Source organism: Notolepis coatsorum (genome assembly GCF_963971535.1).
Source record: "Notolepis coatsorum genome assembly, chromosome: 4".
In the NCBI taxonomy this organism is placed as follows: Eukaryota; Metazoa; Chordata; class Actinopteri; order Aulopiformes; family Paralepididae; genus Notolepis; species Notolepis coatsorum.
The window spans coordinates 142,493,745-142,515,120 of NC_140168.1; the positions used below are offsets into that span (position 1 = coordinate 142,493,745).

The 21,376-nt window shown below is 49.4% G+C and overlaps 1 protein-coding gene across 1 annotated transcript in view; it reads right to left on the reverse strand.

Annotated features, from left to right (window-relative positions):
- The window catches only part of arhgef15b (Rho guanine nucleotide exchange factor 15b), a 158,428-nt gene that overhangs the window by 118,650 nt on the left and 18,402 nt on the right, over positions 1–21,376 (reverse strand). The window contains 1 exon segment of the mRNA XM_084312347.1: positions 11,610–12,153. Coding sequence (XP_084168473.1) covers positions 11,610–12,045 — 436 coding nt within the window. The 5' untranslated portion in view covers positions 12,046–12,153.

A 21,376-nucleotide genomic window follows, 5' to 3' on the forward strand; every position in this document is an offset into this window, starting at 1 on the left:
GCTGCTATAGAGGAGACAACTTCCTCTGTCCTGCTGCTATAGAGGAGACAACTTCCTCTGTCCTGCTGCTATAGAGTAGACAACTTCCTCTGTCCTGCTGCTATAGAGGAGACAAGACAACTTCCTCTGTCCTGCTGCTATAGAGGAGACAACTTCCTCTGTCCTGCTGCTATAGAGGAGACAAGACAACTTCCTCTGTCCTGCTGCTATAGAGGAGACAACTTCCTCTGTCCTGCTGCTATAGAGGAGACAAGACAACTTCCTCTGTCCTGCTGCTATAGAGGAGATAAGACAACTTCCTCTGTCCTGCTGCTATAGAGGAGACAACTTCCTCTGTCCTGCTGCTATAGAGGAGACAAGACAACTTCCTCTGTCCTGCTGCTATAGAGGAGACAAGACAACTTCCTCTGTCCTGCTGCTATAGAGGAGACAACTTCCTCTGTCCTGCTGCTATAGAGGAGACAAGACAACTTCCTCTGTCCTGCTGCTATAGAGGAAACAAGACAACTTCCTCTGTCCTGCTGCTATAGAGGAGACAAGACAACTTCCTCTGTCCTGCTGCTATAGAGGAGACAAGACAACTTCCTCTGTCCTGCTGCTATATTGGAGACAACTTCCTCGGTCCTGCTGCTATAGAGGAGACAACTTCCTCTGTCCTGCTGCTATAGAGGAGACAAGACAACTTCCTCTGTCCTGCTGCTATAATGACAAGACAACTTCCTCTGTCCTGCTGCTATAGAGGAGACAAGACAACTTCCTCTGTCCTGCTGCTATAGAGGAGACAACTTCCTCTGTCCTGCTGCTATAGAGGAGACAAGACAACTTCCTCTGTCCTGCTGCTATAGAGGAGACAACTCCCTCTGTCCTGCTGCTATAGAGGAGACAAGACAACTTCCTCTGTCCTGCTCCTATAGAGGAGACAACTTCCTCTGTCCTGCTGCTATAGAGGAGACAAGACAACTTCCTCTGTCCTGCTGCTATAGAGGAGACAAGACAACTTCCTCTGTCCTGCTGCTATAGAGGAGACAACTTCCCCTGTCCTGCTGCTATAGAGGAAACAAGACAACTTCCTCTGTCCTGCTGCTATAGAGGAAACAAGACAACTTCCTCTGTCCTGCTGCTATAGAGGAAACAAGACAACTTCCTCTGTCCTGCTGCTATAGAGGAGACAAGACAACTTCCTCTGTCCTGCTGCTATAGAGGAGACAACGTCCTCTGTCCTGCTGCTATAGAGGAGACAACTTCCTCTGTCCTGCTGCTATAGAGGAGACAAGACAACTTCCTCTGTCCTGCTGCTATAGAGGAGACAACTTCCTCTGTCCTGCTGCTATAGAGGAAACAAGACAACTTCCTCTGTCCTGCTGCTATAGAGGAAACAAGACAACTTCCTCTGTCCTGCTGCTATAGAGGAAACAAGACAACTCCCTCTGTCCTGCTGCTATAGAGGAGACAAGACAACTTCCTATGTCCTGCTGCTATAGAGGAGACAACTTCCTCTGTCCTGCTGCTATAGAGGAAACAAGACAACTTCCTCTGTCCTGCTGCTATAGAGGAAACAAGACAACTTCCTCTGTCCTGCTGCTATAGAGGAAACAAGACAACTCCCTCTGTCCTGCTGCTATATAGGAGACAAGACAACTTCCTCTGTCCTGCTGCTATAGAGGAGACAAGACAACTTCCTCTGTCCTGCTGCTATAGAGGAAACAAGACAACCTCCTCTGTCCTGCTGCTATAGAGGAAACAAGACAACCTCCTCTGTCCTGCTGCTATAGAGGAGACAACTTCCTCTGTCCTGCTGCTATAGAGGAAACAAGACAACTTCCTCTGTCCTGCTGCTATAGAGGAAACAAGACAACTTCCTCTGTCCTGCTGCTATAGAGGAGACAAGACAACTTCCTCTGTCCTGCTGCTATAGAGGAGACAAGACAACTTCCTCTGTCCTGCTGCTATAGAGGAGACAACTTCGTCTGTCCTGCTGCTATAGAGGAAACAAGACAACTTTCTCTGTCCTGCTGCTATAGAGGAAACCAAGACAACGTCACATCTTTCTCAGCTCCAGACAGCGCTGTGACTTTACATTCTACATTTAGTCATTTAGGTGTTTTTAATCCAAAGCGATTTACAAAGTTTACAGAGCTTTACATTCCCCCAGAGAAACAGCCAGAACTGTGTTTTGAGTTATAAAAGTAGCAGCCAGGAAAGCACTGACTAAGCTGTGGTACAGGGTAGAAGCACCGACGAAGGAACAATGGACAGAGATAATAGAGGGGATACAGGAAATGGAGAGAATCACGCATATGCTGAGGCTGCAAGAGGAGAAATTTTTGTCAAAAATGGGAAAAGTGGGAGGAATATAGGAAGAAGAGGAACGACATCACAGAAGGATGAAAAGGAAACAAGAAAATAAATTGAAATGTAAATAAAAAATGTAAGGATAGAAATGACCAATGAACCCATGTCACACCCTGTCTTTTATTTCAGTTTTCTTTTTGATATTATAATTTTTTCTTTATTGTTTCTGTCTGTTTAATAGTATTGTGAATTTTGTATGTGTATTTTGTACCTGTATGTTTGTAAATCAAATTTTTTTTATAAAAAATTAAGTTTAAAAAAAACTGATGTAGGCTACTGAGTACTACTGAAAGTGATACAGTCTACTGTTAAAACTGATGTAGCTGAAATTGGAGGTTCTCCCTTCCCTTGGAATGTTTACACGTATGATTTCAGACCATTGTGTGACTACCTGTAACTGTTTTAGTTGATCTTTTTAAATGATTTTGAAAAGTTTTTTATACATTTTTTACTTTGGTGTTTAAATTTCTGTGAATATTGTTATCGTCGTTTCTGTAAATTAGGGAAACCTCAGATGCTTACGATTTTAAATAAAGGTTGAAATGAAATGAAATGTACGCAGTACTATTGAAAGTGATACAGTCTGCTGTTGGTCTCCGTCATGCTGTTCCTGTGAAATGCATGTTCTGTGATTATTGTGCCATATGGTTTTTCATTATTATCGCATTAAACGCACACACGGGTGCACACGTGCACGCGTGCGCACACGCACACACACGCGCATACACACGACTGATAGAACCTGTTTGTTAGGGTGGAACCAGAGCCACAGGCACCACACCTGTCTGACTGAGCCAAGCAGCTCGTGATGTCACTCTCCTTGAGGGTCTTGAGGGTCGAGCGACTGCTTGGATTTACCTTTCAAAGCCATGAATGTACAGTAAACACAAACATGCATGTTTGAATGATTGATTTATGTCCACTTACATCACAAACAGGTAAAGGACATAAACATTGATACAATGCTAATGCAGATTCAGATATTCACACACACATACACAATTTACATTACTTTTCTCATATATTTATATTCAGAGTTCATTTGATTGTTTACACTGTTTATTTGATCTCATAGTTGTATATTCAGATAAAACACACACACACACACACACACACACACACACACACACACACACACACACACACACGATTGGATCAGGTGTTATTACAGGTGAAGTTGCTACTTCACAGATCAGCTCCTCTAGCTGTAAACACACAGCAGGTAAACATGTAACATTTCAGGTCAGGTGACCTGAAAACCTGATCCATGGCAATATGACACTGACCCTGAGGTTTGGTTTGAACAATGGGGGGTTGGGCCAACAGACCGCAGGGGAACGTGTTGCGACTCATGTCGCTATGAGACTTCTAATCAACCAAGATCATCTCAGGGAAACCGTGGGAAATAAAAGGTTTTCCCGATTGTTTTTTTTTGAGAAACAGAGTGCTGTTTTGAGTTCACAGAGTTGTGTTACGTCACGTGCTATACTGCACTTTTACTTTACCAGAAAACAGTTTTGGGTCGTATTTATTCCGGACATACGAGTCCAAAAAAACTATAAAAGCACTGCTTTAAAAAATGTGTACGCTAAAGGGGCACTTCACCAAAAAAACAACGCTGATTTATTTTGCACATCCAAAAACTCTAAACAGTTTTGCACACATTCATTTAGTTTGACAGTTATTGACAAACTAGTGTATTCACACACCAACAGTGGAGGCGACCATGCAAGGTGCCAACCTGCTCATCGGGAGAAATTAGGAGTTAAGTGTCTTGCTTAACACTTTCTTCGCCAGGCTAATGTACATCATTATACCCCTCTCTGCCAGCTCTATTTGTCTATGGAGAAGTTCCCCTTCTTTGCAGGGCTATAACTTTTTAAATTGTATTGCTAAATTGACATTACTATGGCCCATTCAACGTCAATTATCTATCGTTCAGGACGTAGGAACGTTATACTTTTTCATTCACATATTCATACTAAAATACGGTCTAAAGTATAAATGTTTTTATCGTTTTCTGCAGCTTTCTCCAGAACGTGACTTATAGCCCTAAATGCATTATATTGATGATCAAATACAGTTTGATAGCGATCTGCGCGAGATAAAAAATTTCAAATGGACGTGCTTCTAGAAGTTACTACTTATCATCTGATGTTGACCGGATGGGGGGGGGGGGGGTCGTTTATAATTCCGTGGCCAACGTTAGATGATTCATCTAGTGTGGGTGATATGATCATTAGAGCAGTTTATATCGAACACGTTAAAAAAAACGCTGAAACTCACCGTAGCTTCCTCGTAGCGTTGGGCGATGAGCGTGGAGCAAAAATATTCCTATTATGGGATGTTGAAATATGCGATCCATCTCCAGGTTGTATAATAGTATATACGTCCAAATCATGTTGTTTATCGAGTTATTGGTAACGGATTGCTATCCATTGTGTCTAGCTCGAGTCCTGGGACTATTAGCGAGTGATCGGACCGAATTGGAATGAGCACCAGCTTCCGTTTCCGGTTTCCGGTTTGGGCGATCCGCCGATCGGCCACCAGATGGCGCTCTTGAACCGTTGGAGAGTTGAGAGGGGATCAACAGTAGATCTCAAGTCTCCGGGGGAGAAATATGATTGCGATCACAGATTTTTGAAATATTGATCTCAATGACGTGTTACGGCGTCATTGGCAGAATTAGCATGGCGGGGAATGACGAGTTTGGGCGTCCTTGGCAGAGAAAGTGTTAAGGACTAGGGGTGTAAGGGTACACAGAAGCCACGGTTCGGTACGTACGTCGGTATTGGGGTCACGGTTCGGTAAGAGTTCGGTACAAAAGAAAAAAAAATTATAAAAATTATTATAAATATTAGTGTCCATGGTATTGTATTTATAATTTTTATGTCTTTTAGTCTATTTTCATCCTGATTTAATTACCGGACTGTCATTATTGTTATTATTATTTCTGTTATTGTCCTGTGAGTTATTGTTGATTATTACTGTTACTGTATTGTTTGTCTTGTTTCATGTAAAAAGAGAGAAAATAAAAAACATTTGTTCAAAAGAAATATATATTTTATATATATATATATATTATATTCATGATAATTATTATTATTAAATAGAATAATTTTCTATAGGCTTGCCGTGGTAGTCAGTGATACTGGTGTCATTCTGTGTTCAGGCATCCACTTGCCTACTGCCCCTTTAACGTTAGGTTATAACTATAACCAAGTTCTGTTAATTAGGGGTGACGCTTGGCATCACACTGCACTCCCTCGCGTACGTGCACGCGCACTGAATAAATTCCACAAATGTACCTTTAATACCAGTATTAGTCTGACCACACCCCTCATCAGCTTACCTTCATAAGCAGGTGTGTGGTCACCTGCTCTCCTCCTTCCCAAGCTTTCACCACAAGGTGAGGTCAAGGGCTGCAGCGGCCGTCTGATGCCAAGCGTCACCCCTAATTAACAGAACTTGGTTATAGTTATAACCTAACGTTCTGTTCCATTAGGGGCTCTGCTTGGCATCACACTGCACAAAGGGAGGCCAAGCGGAGCCGCTGGCTGACAAATACACCCAGCTGAAGGCCCCCCACAACCAACAGAACAGGGAGGGCCGAGCCCCCCCGACCCCCCCTAATGGAGGGCACCCTCCCTATTAGAGGTTTACCGAGAGGGCGACGGACCCGACCGCGCGAAGAGGCACTCAAGCAACTCAACGCACAGGGTGAGCAGACCGTGGCTTGACCCCACGACTACACCCACGCACAACCCGCATGCCACCCGGGAACGAACGTAGGAAACAACCTCGTTACTGCCCCCAGAATCACGGGATCAAGGGCAAACCCAACCCTGTGGCAAGGCCGTAGCAGCGGAGCGCGAAGGAAGACCCAGACCCACCAAAAGGACTGGACTCCCTGGAATGGGGGCCCGGAGAAGTCCATGATGCCAGCATCAAGACCCCACCAGGTGGGCACCTAGTGACCCCGCCCCCCACATCGCCAGCGTATTCGGACAAAGGCCCCTCAGCCGAGCGGGCCCTGTCCTCCCCAACAGTACACCGCCTGGAACACAGGCCCTGCAACAGGCAGACAGCATGGTCGTAACACACAAGAGTTAACCAACGGAAGCAGGCAGTGCACCGGGAAAAAAGACCAGGCAACAGGCTGTTAACCCAAGCCTGGAGACTGCGGACGAGGCAGGCGCCAGAAAGGACAGCTGAACACAGCCGCCCCGGCGGAAGGGGCGTATGCTGGCGTTGTCGCATAACCAAGCCTCCACAGAGAAGGCCGATACGATCGGCAGACGTCATGAACGTGCAGGGGCACCCTCAACCGGAGAAACCGGGAGTTGACACTGCAGCAACACACCAGAGAACCAACCACCTAGGCATTACCCCATGCAATGGTTGGTCCCATAACCCCTCAGGAAAGAAACCCCAAAAACACACCTGCGGCACCGCCGCAGCCCGCGTTCTGGTTTCCAACAGGGCTATCCCGGGCCTACGGGTCAACGAAACATTACCCCGGACCGGGCCCGGTGATACGGGGAGCACAGGGTCCCCCGAGGAGGTTAAAACCACCCCAACAGGCCCCTCTGCGCCAAGCGCAAGAGAAGAGCGTAAAAAATGGAAGACCAGCCCCAGCACCCCGCACTCGGTATTCCCAGGAGGTCACCCAACCAAGTACCAACCAAGACCAACCTGCACAGCGGCCGAGATCTGACGAGATCGGGCGCGTACAGGTTGGCACGGCCGTAAGCCATTACGACAGTGCAGAATACAACGCACCCAACAAGGGTTCCATAACGCTCAACCCTGTGACACCCGGACCGACCTAGCATTTTTTCCCCCTGAAAAAAACCCAAGTCCCTCAGGGTACCAGAACAGCAGATCTGCATCCCCAGCGGACAACGGGTGCAACTGATCTGGACCAGCGCGACCAGAACCAGTCCCGTGCCCTAATCACGCCGACCTGCCAACCCCAGGAGAAGGGGCAGATATGCGTGTTGATCCCAACATAAAAAGAAGGCGCCACCCAGACGTTTCGGTACGAACCGCGCCCGGTGGCCCACCCCTAGGGCGTGAGACCCTTCCCCATATGTCCAGACCCATTCCGTCATCATCCCCCGACATGAACGGGAACCCATCGACAACCACACAGGGTGTCGGAAGAGGAAAAACCCCCATCCCAATTGCTTCATAAAAACGCTGTTTCAACCCCAAGCAATCAAGGCGCGCCAGTCAGCCAATGCCCCAAAAGAACATCCTGAGCTAGCACTATGTGTGCGTTTTGACATACCCACATCAACAATAGGCCGTTTAGACCACCATATTGAATCCCCAAGACACCCAGGGGAACGACAAGAGGGGCGAGATGCAATCAACTCCATGAAAAAGTTTACCCAACAGACTGCAGAAAGGGTACAACCCAGTACGGCAATAACCACAATTGGTTAAGGGGAGGCAGACCTGAGAAAGACGTTAGTCTTGTTTCCATCAGGGACCCTCATTTCCAATCCATATAGACACATCCAACTCTTTATAATAATAAAGAAAAAGCATCACCCATATGACCCAACTGCACAGCTGGGAGTAAAAAACCTGTTTTCACATGATTTTAATCCAGTCACTCTTTTTAATCAGAGTGTAAGACCAGACCCTCCCAGAAACACCTTCCCACATGAGTCCATAGTCATGAAAAAGATATGTCAACTGTGAGTCACGTGACCAATCGACTCAAGTTGACACATAAATCGGGCGCAGCAGAACTGTGAGCCCTACGCCCTAACCTCGACATCTTTAAGACACCAACTCATGGAAGGCGTCGCCATAGCAACACCGCTACAACGGGCGGGGAAACCTGCCGGCTCCTGTCATGTAATAGGAGTCGGTAGAATACCCCCCCCCCCCCCGCCAAGACGTCCCACTGGCTTGGCCCTGACTGGCTCAGCAGAAGAGATCAAAAAATCCCCTAAACCAGTCAAGTGGGAAAGGAGGGGTTTATTCGACACCCCCTCCCGAAAAAACACCCTTTATCCCTACACACAGAAAAACAACCGTAGCCATCTTGAAAAACCTCCGGTAGAAAGCAATGTATAGCAAAAGCTAATACAATGCCCGCTACCCACAAAAATTTGTAAAGGTTTTACAACAAAACACAAGTCGCCTGTGCTTGAATCCTATACCCGTTGACTATGTCGTACATAGGAAAAAACGCTGATCGAGAGTAAACGGCTAGGCCGTGAAATGTGTGTGTACGAGTATTACTGCAACTAAACAACACAGCATTGTGAAACACATACTTAGTTCAAGCAATGGAATAACACCAGTTTCTACCTGCATGTGGAGCATCAAGCTAATAGAACCTATTACCGAGTGTACGTTGCAGACTTTGCTTAACCTCGTAACACAACACGACTCATCCCACAACGTAAAAGGGCAGATTCATATATACACAACCCCACCATATGATTTGTTTGAAGAAACACACAGTTTGTTCGGCCAAAACACAGTCCCCCTCCATCGGGGAATTTTTTTTATTAACTAATAAAGTGTGTCAAGGCACAAAATCATAGAGGGGCCGGGGAGGGTGTAGAGGAGAGGGGACACAGAGGGGAAAAAGTCACCTAACGGCGTCTGCCACCTCGCGCCGCTCGAGTCTTGCCACCCCGAGGAGCCCCGGAGGGACGGTAGGTTACAGTCTGCTGGACACGACGTTCCCTACCGTCTCCTCCGGTCGTGGATGGGCCGGCGGTGGCAGAAGCGCCGTTTCGTCCCCTGGCCCTCTTGGCAGGGCCAGCAGCGGCGGCGGAGGCAGTGGTAGCGGCGACGGAGACAGCTCGACGTCGCGGAAGCCTTCTGACTCCACCGGCAAGGACTCAACCGCAGGGCCTTCCCGAATAGGCCAGCGTCGGAGAGGGCGGCCGTCAGAAGAGGAGCTCTCTTCTTCTCTGGCACACGGGCCTGCTCCAGCCAAAGGTGACGCTGGCCCAGGGTGGCCAGGGCGCGCACTTTCCCCATGGCTATGGCCAGCACCTGGGAAAGGTGCAGGACAGCTCCCGCAGCCTGGGTGATCTGATCGCATTTCACCTCGTTCAGATCCGTGCCGCCCGTCATTATCCCCGATACAAATCTAGCCAGGTGGGCGATGTTAGACGCCGCAGCTAGCGATAGTGTACCAGCGATGAATGACTGGTCACCCCAATAAGCCAATCGCCTAGCCGATTTCCCCTGGAGGACCGGCTTGCATAGGGGTTCCCACACCATATCCGGACAGAGGAGCGCGGCCATCGGACTGTCAAGCCGAGGCACGCCCTCCCCCATACCTTTGACCAACCCCGACACCCGCGTAACTGGTACGTAGGCAGGAGTTAGTCCCATGATGTTGGACACCGCCTGACCCCGACGAACATAGGCCCCCATCGATGGGAAAAATGGGTAGACAACGTCCACCCCTCTCACTGGGAGACGCTGCCAGGGATGGCCTATGAGGTCATCAGGGACAGGTGCAGGCAATGGCAGCGGCAGCGGCACGCCGTTTGCGGCGGCGGCTACCGCCATGAGCTCGGGAAACAAGGCCCGCAGTTCCCCCTGCGAACCTTCCTCCACCGACCCTGCATCCCTCACATACAGCAGGCTGCGACTGGTCAAGGAGCCACAGTCTGATGCGGCCGACAGTAGGGCATCCTGCTGATGAGGCCAAGGTGGTTCCTCGACATCCTCGAACAGGGCGCCCCATGGAGCCATTTCCCCCCCCTCCGGGGTCTCCTGAGGAGGGATACTCTCCTCCACGGGGCCCTCATACAAAAACCTGTCCGCCTCGTCCATGAAGTCCTCAGTCTCCATTGGAAATCCAGAGCCGGACGCATCTTCGCTGGTCTCCAGCAGTTCCCCAAACCCAGGCCGTTCGCGCCTGCATGCCACCATCTTGCGACGTGAGCGGGCAGACGCGAAAAGTTTGCGTCGCAAATCCTCTGGCTCCAAGACAACCCCCCATTCACCAACGGGCGATTCCCCAGAACCAGAGGAACCAGAGTCGAGATCAGGCCATCGCCGGAGCGACGGCACCGAACCCTCGGCTCTTCGGTGAGGCAAACTATCCACCGGCAGTCTCCCGGGCTGGGTCGGCAACCACGAGAGTGGCAACAGCCCAGCACCGAGGCGCACGACGGAGGCGGGAATGGAGAACCGCTGGTGAAGAGTAGGTCTAGCGGGTCTTCTCTCCGCGGAATACATTATGACCCAACTTTTTCTTGTACAACAGATGTGAGAGAAGAAAAAATTAAGCACAATGTAAACCCGTCACAACTCTTTTCAACTAACAACACGTCAAGTGGGGTACTACCGAGGCACTTCCTTGTGGTGAAAGCGAGAAGGAGGAGAGCAGGTGACCACACACCTGCTTATGAAGGTAAGCTGATGAGGGGTGTGGTCAGACTAATACTGGTATTAAAGGTACATTTGTGGAATTTATTCAGTGCGCGTGCACGTACGCGAGGGAGTGCAGTGTGATGCCAAGCAGAGCCCCTAATGGAACAGAACAACTTATCCTTGTGAAGTTTCAGTTTCACTTCTAGAGAGAATTTAACTTCACGACGAGACTGAATACTAGAGAACAGATGACATGTTACAACAATTGCAGAGGATTATTTGGATTTAAACACAGTAGCAGTTCAACTGGAGAGGAGCTCAGATGATCTGTCCGGAAAAGTATGTTTATTTTTTTTATTTGATTGTGCCTGTGAGTCCGGTGGGGGAGAATGTTGATGTGTTTGTTGGCACGTGTGTGTGTGTCGGCGACGCGTGTGTGTGTCTTTCCATTGGTTTCATTTGGTTATTTTTCATTACGTTATTGGGCGAACAAGAATACTAAAGAAAACTGTAAAATTGTAATGCCCCTGCAGCTGTTCCAATATAAATGTGCCTTTCTCCGTGCACTTTCGCCCGCTCTGAAGTCGGACTCGGTGTGCCCGACCACGCGCGCTGTTCTCGCACGGACCTTGCGAGTGCCTGCATGTGCAACTGGTGTGTTTGCGCTGTAAGGTGTATTCTTCATATGGCTGCACGTACCGCACCGTGACGGCCGTACCGTAAATTCACGGGACAAATACACGTACCGTTACACCCCTATTAAGGACACTTCGACAAATCCCGGGAGGAGCGGGAATCGAACCAGGAACCTCCGGATTACCAGACGACTGCTCGACCTCCCGAACCACCCTTCCTAGAACAACGTTTGATTAGAAGTGAGTGATCGACCCTACCTGATCGCCCCCCTTCCACCCCGTTCCGCTCCTCTCCTCCGGGGGCTCGGTCGCTCTGCTGCCGGAGGATGCGGCTCCTCTTCAGGGGCAGCGGCGGGGCCTGGTCCACCCCCAGCTGGAGCGGCAGGGAGGCACGGGCCGGCTTGGGCTTCACCGTCGGGGCCCTCCGGAACTCCTTGCTCCGCGTGCGACGCGAGGTACCGTTGGCGGATGGCTTCCGTGCGGGCGTTAGCGTAGCCTCCTTCTGGCTGAAACTGTCCACGATCCTTTTGACTTTCCCCAAAGAGGTCTGGGCCGAGGCGCTACCCCCGCCCTCCCCAGGGGGAGGGGACTCGTCCTGGGACGTGGGTTTCCGAGGAATGAGGGGTTTGGATTTGGCCTCGGGTTTGGGGGGTAAAGGGGATGTGGGGCTCGTGGGCGTCTCCGGGAGGGACATGACGGGGGGGAGGCGGGACTTTACACTAGGCGTCCTCCAGTCCAGGCCCTGACCGATCAAGAGACCAGACTTTGAGGTCAAAGGTCAATGTGATCCCGTCATCGTGGCCTGCGGGATAGAAAGGAGAAGAGAATTAAAATGCAAAGCGGTTAGCAACTCTGCCCCCAGTGGCAGCTCAAAGGCATGACACTTTGTGTGAGAGCAGTTCAATGCATGATAAGATAAGATGAGATATTCCTTTATTGATCCCCTTTGGGGAAATTCAGGCGGAGGTACAGGTATGGGCAGGGTAATAGTAGAAAGACACAAGTATAGGCAATACAATTTGATCTGAATATAAAATGAGGAAAGAATAAACAGTGTAAACAAAGGTGCAGATGAGTCTGTATGCCCTATTGCAGGGGTGGCCAAAGAGGGCAGAGCGCATGCGGCTCTTTGCCCGTCAATGTGCGGCTCTTCCATCCAAAAATTATAATATTTTTTCTTCTTCTTAATTTTTTTTTTATGTCACTCATTCCATAAGGACGTAGAATAAACATTTGCAATTTTTTTTTATATGGTCCATTTGCATGTTCTTGGTATCTGAATCTAGGGACATATATGGATCAGTGTCAGAAATAGGAGAATATCAATTATATTAAAAAAAAAAATTCTCTTTGACTGTGAATAACACCATGCTAAAATTGACCAGACCTGAAAAATCTAAGCAAATGAATAAAGGGAAGATTATTAAACTTTTGTAGATACAGTACTGAATTCTGCCAGCTTTTTTATAATGTAAATTTCTCCACCATTTTTCATCGTATTGCAACACCGTTTTTTGCAAGACGTTCACAGAAAGGTAGAGAAACTAACTGCGTTCTGTTTTATGGCAATAACGTTCAGGTTTGTGGGAGATAATCCCAAAAAATAAGAGAAATAAAAAAGTAAATCCAGAAGTCAGATGATTGACAGGGGCTGGTGTGAGCTGGGTAGGGTAGTTTTTCAAAATTCGAAAGCCCTGAGTCTCTTCCTTCAAAAGACTACACTCACTTTTGGCTGTGCCACTTCCTCCTGTCAATATGCGCCGGTTTCCGACTCAATGCCCTGAGATTTCTATAATCTTATATTTCACTAACAACAGCTAAAATAATTGGTAAACAAACGTAATGCTGAAAATATACACTTTTACTGTATATCTCGGGCTTAAGAGGTTAAAACCCTGTGAGGTCCAAATTAAAAAGACATTAGCAACTTCAGAGGCCAGAGGGTGGGACATATAAACACATTACTATCAAATAGCATTGTGAGGCTGAACAACAGGACCAATTGACTATACATGTGCTTAACATTTTTTAAATAAACATAACTTTTTTAAATGGCTAAAAGTGATTTTGTAATTTTGCAACCGTGGGTATCACAGGGTACTTTTAACCCTGTGAGGCCCAAATAAAAAAGACATTAGCAACTTCAGAGGCCAGAGGGTGAGACCTATAAAGTATAAACACATGAAGGGTGCCGTGACTGAAAAAAAAGTTGAGAAACGCTGGTATATGGTGTGGCTCTTTGTGGTACCACAGACATTTTTGTGGCTCTTAGTCTCTGACTGGTTGGCCACCCCTGCCCTATTGGTTATATTATATGTTACAATAAATATAGGCAATAAAAGATTTTAATCTGAATGTATACTATGAGCATGAGTAAAAGTAAACAGTATACACAAGGTGCAGTATACACAAGGTACCTGGCATGATATAAGTCATACGTTGTAGTCCGTGCAGGTTTTGGTGGTTAAGAGTCAGACACACTTAATAGTTCTCGAGTTCTGCAGCCGTTAGTTCTCCACTGCTTTGCATCTATGACACTGTGTGTCGTTTTCTTTTAATACCAACTTGACATTTGCAGGCAACAACGTCAGCGTCACATTGCAACGAGATAATTCAGCTGCGCGACAATTATAACTGCACTCTATAGTGTGGTAATAAACATATACAGCAACATTGTAAAAACCCAGAAGATCATTCATTAAGTAGGCTATTCCAATCGGAATCCTCGGATCGGACTTTGAGCAGTGCTGTAAATCCCTCTCTGCAAGGGATCTGAGGAATGGGAACGATAGGTTATGTAGATAACCTAGTTATATTAGTATTGGCTGAGCGTCCCGCTCTGAGCCTTATTGAGATACCCCTTATCTCCTATGATACCTACTGTATCTCCCACGAACAAATACATGCACCCCACCTGTATGGGGCCCCGCCCCCATGGTGGCACCGCCCATATAACTGTGACTCTGGTCACCAAACACTATTCCTCGCCAAATCCCGTCCCAGGAAAAGATCCCTCAAGAGGGAACTCAGGGCCGCGCAGAGTGGGACGCTCAGCCAATACTAATATAACTAGGTTATCTACATAACCTATCGTTATATATCGTATTTGCTTCGCGTCCCGCTCTGAGCCTTATTGAGATATGGGGAAGAGCGGACGCGAGGCCCGACAAATGTACCCCCTGAGGACCCGTAAGCCCACATCAAGGGGTGCGGGGAGCCCTGTCACCCCATCCTTCCTAATGAAGGGGGGGCGCAGTCAACTCCACCTGAATGCGAACAAGAGGGAACTAGAACCCCTTGAACACACCGTACAGGCGGAACCACGTGTGACTCAACACACTGTGGCCCATACCCATACACTCCTGCTACCCGACCAAAGGACGGGAAGCAGGAAAGGCCACAGACCCCAGAACCGCCTGGGAGACAGAACCCCCGGTCATGTCCATGAGGTAAAACCTTACAAAGGGGCCCGGGGAGGACCATGAAGCTGTAGCACAGATGTCCTCCACCGAGGCCCCACCCAGGAGAGCGGCAGAGGCAGCCACCCCACGAGTGGAGTGCGCCCTGATGCCCCCAGGGGGATCCTGCCCAGCCAACGTGTAGCAGAGGGTAATACCCTCGCACAACCAATGGGACAGGCGCTGCTCCGACAGTGCCTTACCAGCACGAGCCCCACCGTAACAGACAAAAAGCTGGTCGGTAACCCTGAAGTCCTGAGTACGGCTGAGGTAAATCCCCAAGCACGGACTGGACATGACAGGTGAAGGCCTGCATCTAACTCACTAGTGTGAGGAGGAGGACGAAACGCCTGAACCACAATATCCCGAGAGCGGAAGGAACTCCGGATATTCTTAGGCACGAAAGCAGGATTAGGTCGCAGAGTGACACCGCAATCGGTCCGAAAAGACAGGCACTCTGGACATACCGAAAGAGCACAGAGCTCACCTACGCGTTTAGCGGAAGTGACAGCCAGTAGGAACGCTTGAAGGACAGCTGTCCCAACGGCGCCTGCTCGAGCGGCTCAAACGGGGCCAAGGACAACCGACCGAGGACCAATTGAAGATCCCAAGTCGGAGCCAAGGAGCGTTGCACCGGCTTAACCGGTAACACCATCAGGATCAAGAACCTGCGCCCCTCAACGTACCCGTCCCAACAACTGACCTAACAGATGTATGGGGAAGAATCCCTGGCAGCACGGCATCGGTCCCAGACCTGGCTGGCCATGTCCAGACGTAATCCTCACCCGTCAGGATGAGGACCGCCCCGCGACAGTACACCTGCACCCACATTCTCCCTGCCGGGGATGTGGGGAGCCCTCAGGCCGCGCAGATGGAGGACGCCCATAGCCAGCCGCCCGCCGCCTGGTGCAGACAGGGGGAGCGTACTCCTCCCTGTCTGTCGATACACGACACTGACGTCGTATCGTCCGTCCTGATCAACACCATTTGTGGACCAGAAGGACCGCTTCCAACACCAACACATTGAACGTAGCGCAGACCGGGCAGCATGGTTTGCCAGCTGCCCCCTACTGCGTTGGCCCGACGCGTCACCAGCGAGGGAGGCGTCGGTGAAAACGCGACGTGAGACAGCGCCGTAACCGTCCTAGGACGGAACCTCCCGAGCGTGTTGACAACACGCTCTGAGATGGATGCCCATAGCCCTCCAACCGTTGACTGGGAAGAGGAGTACTCTACATCCAGTCTACAGCAACCCCAGGCTGGTAGAGACCTGCCTGGTACGAGACCTGACGATCCACCTTGACCGCGAAGGACCAGAACGTCATCAGGGCAGAACACTCCGTAACCCCGGACGACGCAGAGGCCCCAGTGCGGCCTCCACGCACTTGGTGAAGATGCGGGGAGCCAGAGAAAACCGAAATGCAGCCTCTGGTACTCATACGCTAACCCTGCAAAGGAAGCGTAGGTAAGCCCTAGGATGGAAAATCGGGGATGCGCATACGCATCCTACAGGTCTATGGAGGAGAACCAGACCCCCACCTGACAGTGTTCAACAGGTAGGAGACGATCCAAAAAATGCTGAACCTTCCCATGGGACAGGTCCAGCCTGGGTCTTACACCCCTCCCTCCCAACTTCTCGGGCAGAGAACACCGGGAGGAGAACGCCACGACGATGGCTTGCTTCGTCCACAGAGATTGGATCTCGTTGACCAGAGCTGTCACTGCTGGAGACCCTGACAATAGGGTCTGTACCAAACCTGAAAACGGGTGGGGTTGTGTAAACACAAGTCCCCGCCACAGCGTTCTCTCCATCCACCTTGACATATGGTACTGCCGTAGTCATATGTGACGACACTCCCAACGCACCCGCCGTCACGTGGCGCAGGTCCGCCAGGAACTGTAGATAGTTGGCCCGGTCCCCCCGCTGTGCGTAGCCAAACCTGGAACCGTGCGAGGAGCGTGTTCCGTGTCGGAACACCTGACCCTGACACCACCCACGAGGCAATCGCACCCAAGGGGGAACCCCGACAGAAAGGGCCGGTCTGATACAGGGGGCTTCCGATGAAAAAAGCCCCCCCACTGAACACCCCTCCAGAACATGCTGAAGGAGTTGTTCTGCAGCCGGACATGCAAGGTGTAAGGCCCCCATGGGTTCCTACACACCGTAGCCCTGCAGTGATATTACTACCACCCCAAATCATGTGAGCTGCGACCACTTGCCAATATTTCAGGAGTGGGAGGCACCAACATGATACCTGGCCTGGCGAAGGCGAGGCCGGGGAAGCCCGCACTGTGTGCCTCAAAAGGTTTCGAGCCCCCCTGCTGACAACACTTAAGTTGACAGACGTAACACCAGGCTCAACCAACACAGTTCAAGGTGTGGGAGCCGCTTGACAGCACAACATTCTCACGGACAGACCCAGGCTCAGCCATCAACTGGGTGTCAGCCCCTGTCCCCATGAGAAGCGAAAAGGGGGGCCGCCCGCGCATCAACGAAGGCACGCGGCCCGCAGCCAAAGGAAACAATCAGAGCCCACTTCTTCCGCTGGTGTTGGGGAAGGGAGTGATCGGAGAGCGGGCTGCTCGCGGCAGGACGGTGACGGCTTGTTTGTTCAAGCCGAACCCATCCTACATGGCTGATCCCTCGGCCGCCAATGCTGTCGGCCTTGTGGACACCTGTCGAATCAACGCCCAGGATACCTCCGGCGGGGAGGCCGTGCTCTCTCTTCTTCTGGCTGCGCGGTGTGAGGCGGTGTAGGGCCTAGGACAATACCGCCCGCGCTCCAGCAGAAGACCAAAAATCCCCTGCGGAGAGGGGAACCCTGAGCGGTTATAGCTTGCGGCTGGGTCAAAGCTAATAACGTCAACAACCTCGCGCGATGTGTCGACGTCGGCTGGCCCTCAAGGCCCCTCCACCAGACACCATTTTTTTAATAGAAAAAAACAGCAATTCGAACACAGTTCTAATCGTTGCCAATTCCATACCGTGGTGGTACAAGCCTTAACAGCCCACCAGCCACTTGCCAGGCCGACCCACCCATGGCGTCGGCCGGGCGGGGCATTGTTTCAATATGTCAAAAACAAAGGACTGATGTTAACACGGAGCACCAGTGGCAAACAGCAACCTCCACTGTGGTGTGCACCATGAAAAGGTTAAATGAATAAAAGAACTAAACCACAAAATACTGTAGAATGAGCAAACCCATACACACAAAGTTAAGGGGAGACGGACCAGAGCGAACTAGTCCCGCCTTCATTCAAAATATTCACAACAGGACACCAGCCCTAGTTTAGCCCATTTACCAAAAAAGGTAAACAAAGCCCCCCCCCCCCCCCCCCGCACTACTCCCCCAGTATACCGATTGACCGTCAGTATGAATGGTTGAGAGGAGAGAAAACTGTAGCAAGACAGACCTTCTCATAGCAGAGTGACAAAACGAAACAATAGCCCACTACACAGGGCCGCCTCAGGGGGTGGGGGGCCTCGCGTCTAAAAACGCACAGGGCCTCACATTTCTCCCAGGCGGCCCTGCCCTTATACTACTGCAGCCTAGCGCGAGGCGATGTGGGACCCAGAACAACAATTGCCTGCGCACAGACACGCAACATGTTTACCATGTCGGCTGGACCCATAGCCCCACTACCCGACGCCAACCCAGATGGGAACACCGTTCAACAAACCCCGCCTGGCTAGGAACCCTAGCCACGGCCTACCCTGTTGTCAACCCATTTACCCGAAAAAAGGTAAATAGGACTCAGTAAAAAAAACCACAACAGCTACCGACTGACCTTCATTGATGAACCGGGCAAGAGGAGGGAGAGTGACAACATCTCACGGCGGAGACATTAGAACAGCGTAGCAATTAGCAGTAGTAATAGCATGCGGCATTAGCGATAGCATGTAGCATAGCATTAGATGTTTTAGCAGCACGCCCAAGACAGCTTGGAAACCGTTCCCTGCAGTGAACGTTCACCAAACCATCCTGCCCCCGGCGCCAACACACAACATGGTTGTGTAACAAAACAAACCAGCATTACTAACACTAATACCCATGCCTGAAGACACAGGGCCTACCTGAGTACAAGCTGGCCCGACAGCCAGTCTTGTACAGCTGAACCTCGATGTGCTGTCATCAAACGAGGAACATCAACATAGGCCCGTCGTGTCGCCGAAAACATGCGTCGAAGATGCCAGGGGCCAGCAACCTCCGGTAAGCTTTCAACATTGACTCTGATCTTTTTCATCCTGCTAGTTAACGTATGGTGCACGCAGCCATTACGATGGGACGAAAATAGAGGAAGAGTGTTTGGTGACCAGAGTCACAGTTATATGGGCGGTGCCACCATGGGGGCGGGGCCCCATACAGGTGGGGTGCATGTATTTGTTCGTGGGAGATACAGTAGGTATCATAGGAGATAAGGGGTATCTCAATAAGGCTCAGAGCGGGACGCGAAGCAAATACGATATATAACTTTATCCTGGATAAGGAATTACAGGAACTGAAGGATGCAAGGAGTCCACTCCTTCCCGGTGTAAATAAGAGAGCACCTTTCCGTGAATGAATCACAGAGCTGTATAAGGAATAACATTGTTAAAGTTAGAGGTTCTATGTAGGATTGCTAGTAACCGTCTAACTGCATATATAACTGTTTCCAATAGAGGGCGCTCTAGGCGGAGCCACTCATGATACCACCTGGTGGCGAGTATAAAAAGAGATGTCTCCTCCCCCTCTACCTCTTTCTCCACCAGCCTCTCAGTGAGAGGAGAACTCATGTGCTGCTGCTCATACCACGTGAATGAATAAACCACGCCAAAGGCTAAAGATAGAAACCATGCCTCTTGACCACATTATTGTCACCCCATAGCCAGATTCTGTCAACAAACGTCTTCTGAGAAACCAGCTGACGGTGAGACTCTGCCATGTACTCGAACCTTAGTCTATATATAGTTAGTCTAGTCTAGTTACCGGTAGACTTAGTCTATAGTCTACGGGTAAAATTACTATGGGGGGGGGGGTTCTCAGCGGGTTCCCCCCCTTTTTTTTCTTTCTACTTGTGTAGTCTTTGTTGTACGTATATATATTTTTTTTGTTTTCTAAAAAAGTTTATACTGTTGTTTTTGTGTGTGTTTATCTTAATTAAAACATTTGATTATTTTTTATATTTTTTATCGATTGATACTGACCTTGGTCGCCGATATATCCTGCGTCCCTATAGTCTTTTTTTTGGAATGTCACATGTTTGATAATCAGTGGATCATATTGGACTGCATCACAGTTATAGGACGTGTGATCCAGGATCCACATGTAACTGGAAAACCAGTGGTTCAGAAATCAGTGGTTCTCAAAGTGGGGTCTGGGGACCCGCAGGGGTCCTTGAAGGGGTTCCAGGGAGGTCCCTACCAAAATGAAGAATAGTCACTGTTGTGAAGGGCCAGATTAAAAGCTGAGAATCTACATTTATTGTTTTATATACCTTGCATATTATTTATATATACACGTTATATCCCTTTAAGCCTGTGTTTGAATCCTAGTAATATTCACTTTCCTCATTGGATAATGCCCCTGACGGCAGCGCCAGGCAGTCTCGTCCTCAGCCAGGTTCAAGGACGAGTCTGGGCAAGTCGGGACATGCCCTTGGCAGCGCATTGATTCCGGGCAAGTGGTTAGGTTTGGCACTAGAAAGCCACTTAAGTATATATATCGTGGCAGGTGCGAACCGCAGTAGTGTGACAGTTCAGTGTGAATCTAATGTAGTGAGAAGCAGTTCGTCTAACAGAGCGCTGAGAACCACGTGCGAAGTGAATAGTAAAGTGTCAGATTTAATGCAGTAACGTCAAGTTCGACTTAGCTTAATGTGAAGTAAAGAGTCATTAATTATTGTGTATCGTGCCAACAGCAGTTCGTTCGTGTGCAGCATTACCCAGCAGTTCGTTCGTTTAGCTAGTGGAACCTTAGCCAGTGTGCGTGGACTAAATACATTGGTGCCAGTACACGAGGAGGGCCTAGTCGGAGAACCTACTGGACATGTGCATATTGGAACCGACGGCGGCGATTGCAGAACCAGTATTGGTTGGATTATAGTGATTGTGGAACGTACTACCCTTGGAGAAGAGCATCGTTAATACCCACTGTCGTTTGGATTTAACCACCGTGAGGATCTACTTCGGGCTGGCTTCGTGGACCGAGGCTAGCTGGCTATCATCATTGCTATCGTGCAATTGGATTACAGTTATTGCTTTGTGGCTGAGCTTTGGATTACAAGGACTGGATTCTGTACGTGAACCCCCTTCTTCTTCAATTGATCAGACTGAGTATCCGAACATTCCTCTCTCCTCCAGAGCTTACATCTCTGGGAGGAAACCCCTTGTCTCCAGCGGTACCAGCGTTTCCCCCTATAATTGCCATCCTACGCCAGGCGGCGTTAGCCTAGTACCCCATTGTAGGAATTATTCTATTCCCACTGACTTTTGCTACTGACTGACTTATGCATATTCTTCGCCATACAAGCGCGACCTTAATTCTCATATCTGTACAATTTGCTGCATAATAATAAATACCCTCAATG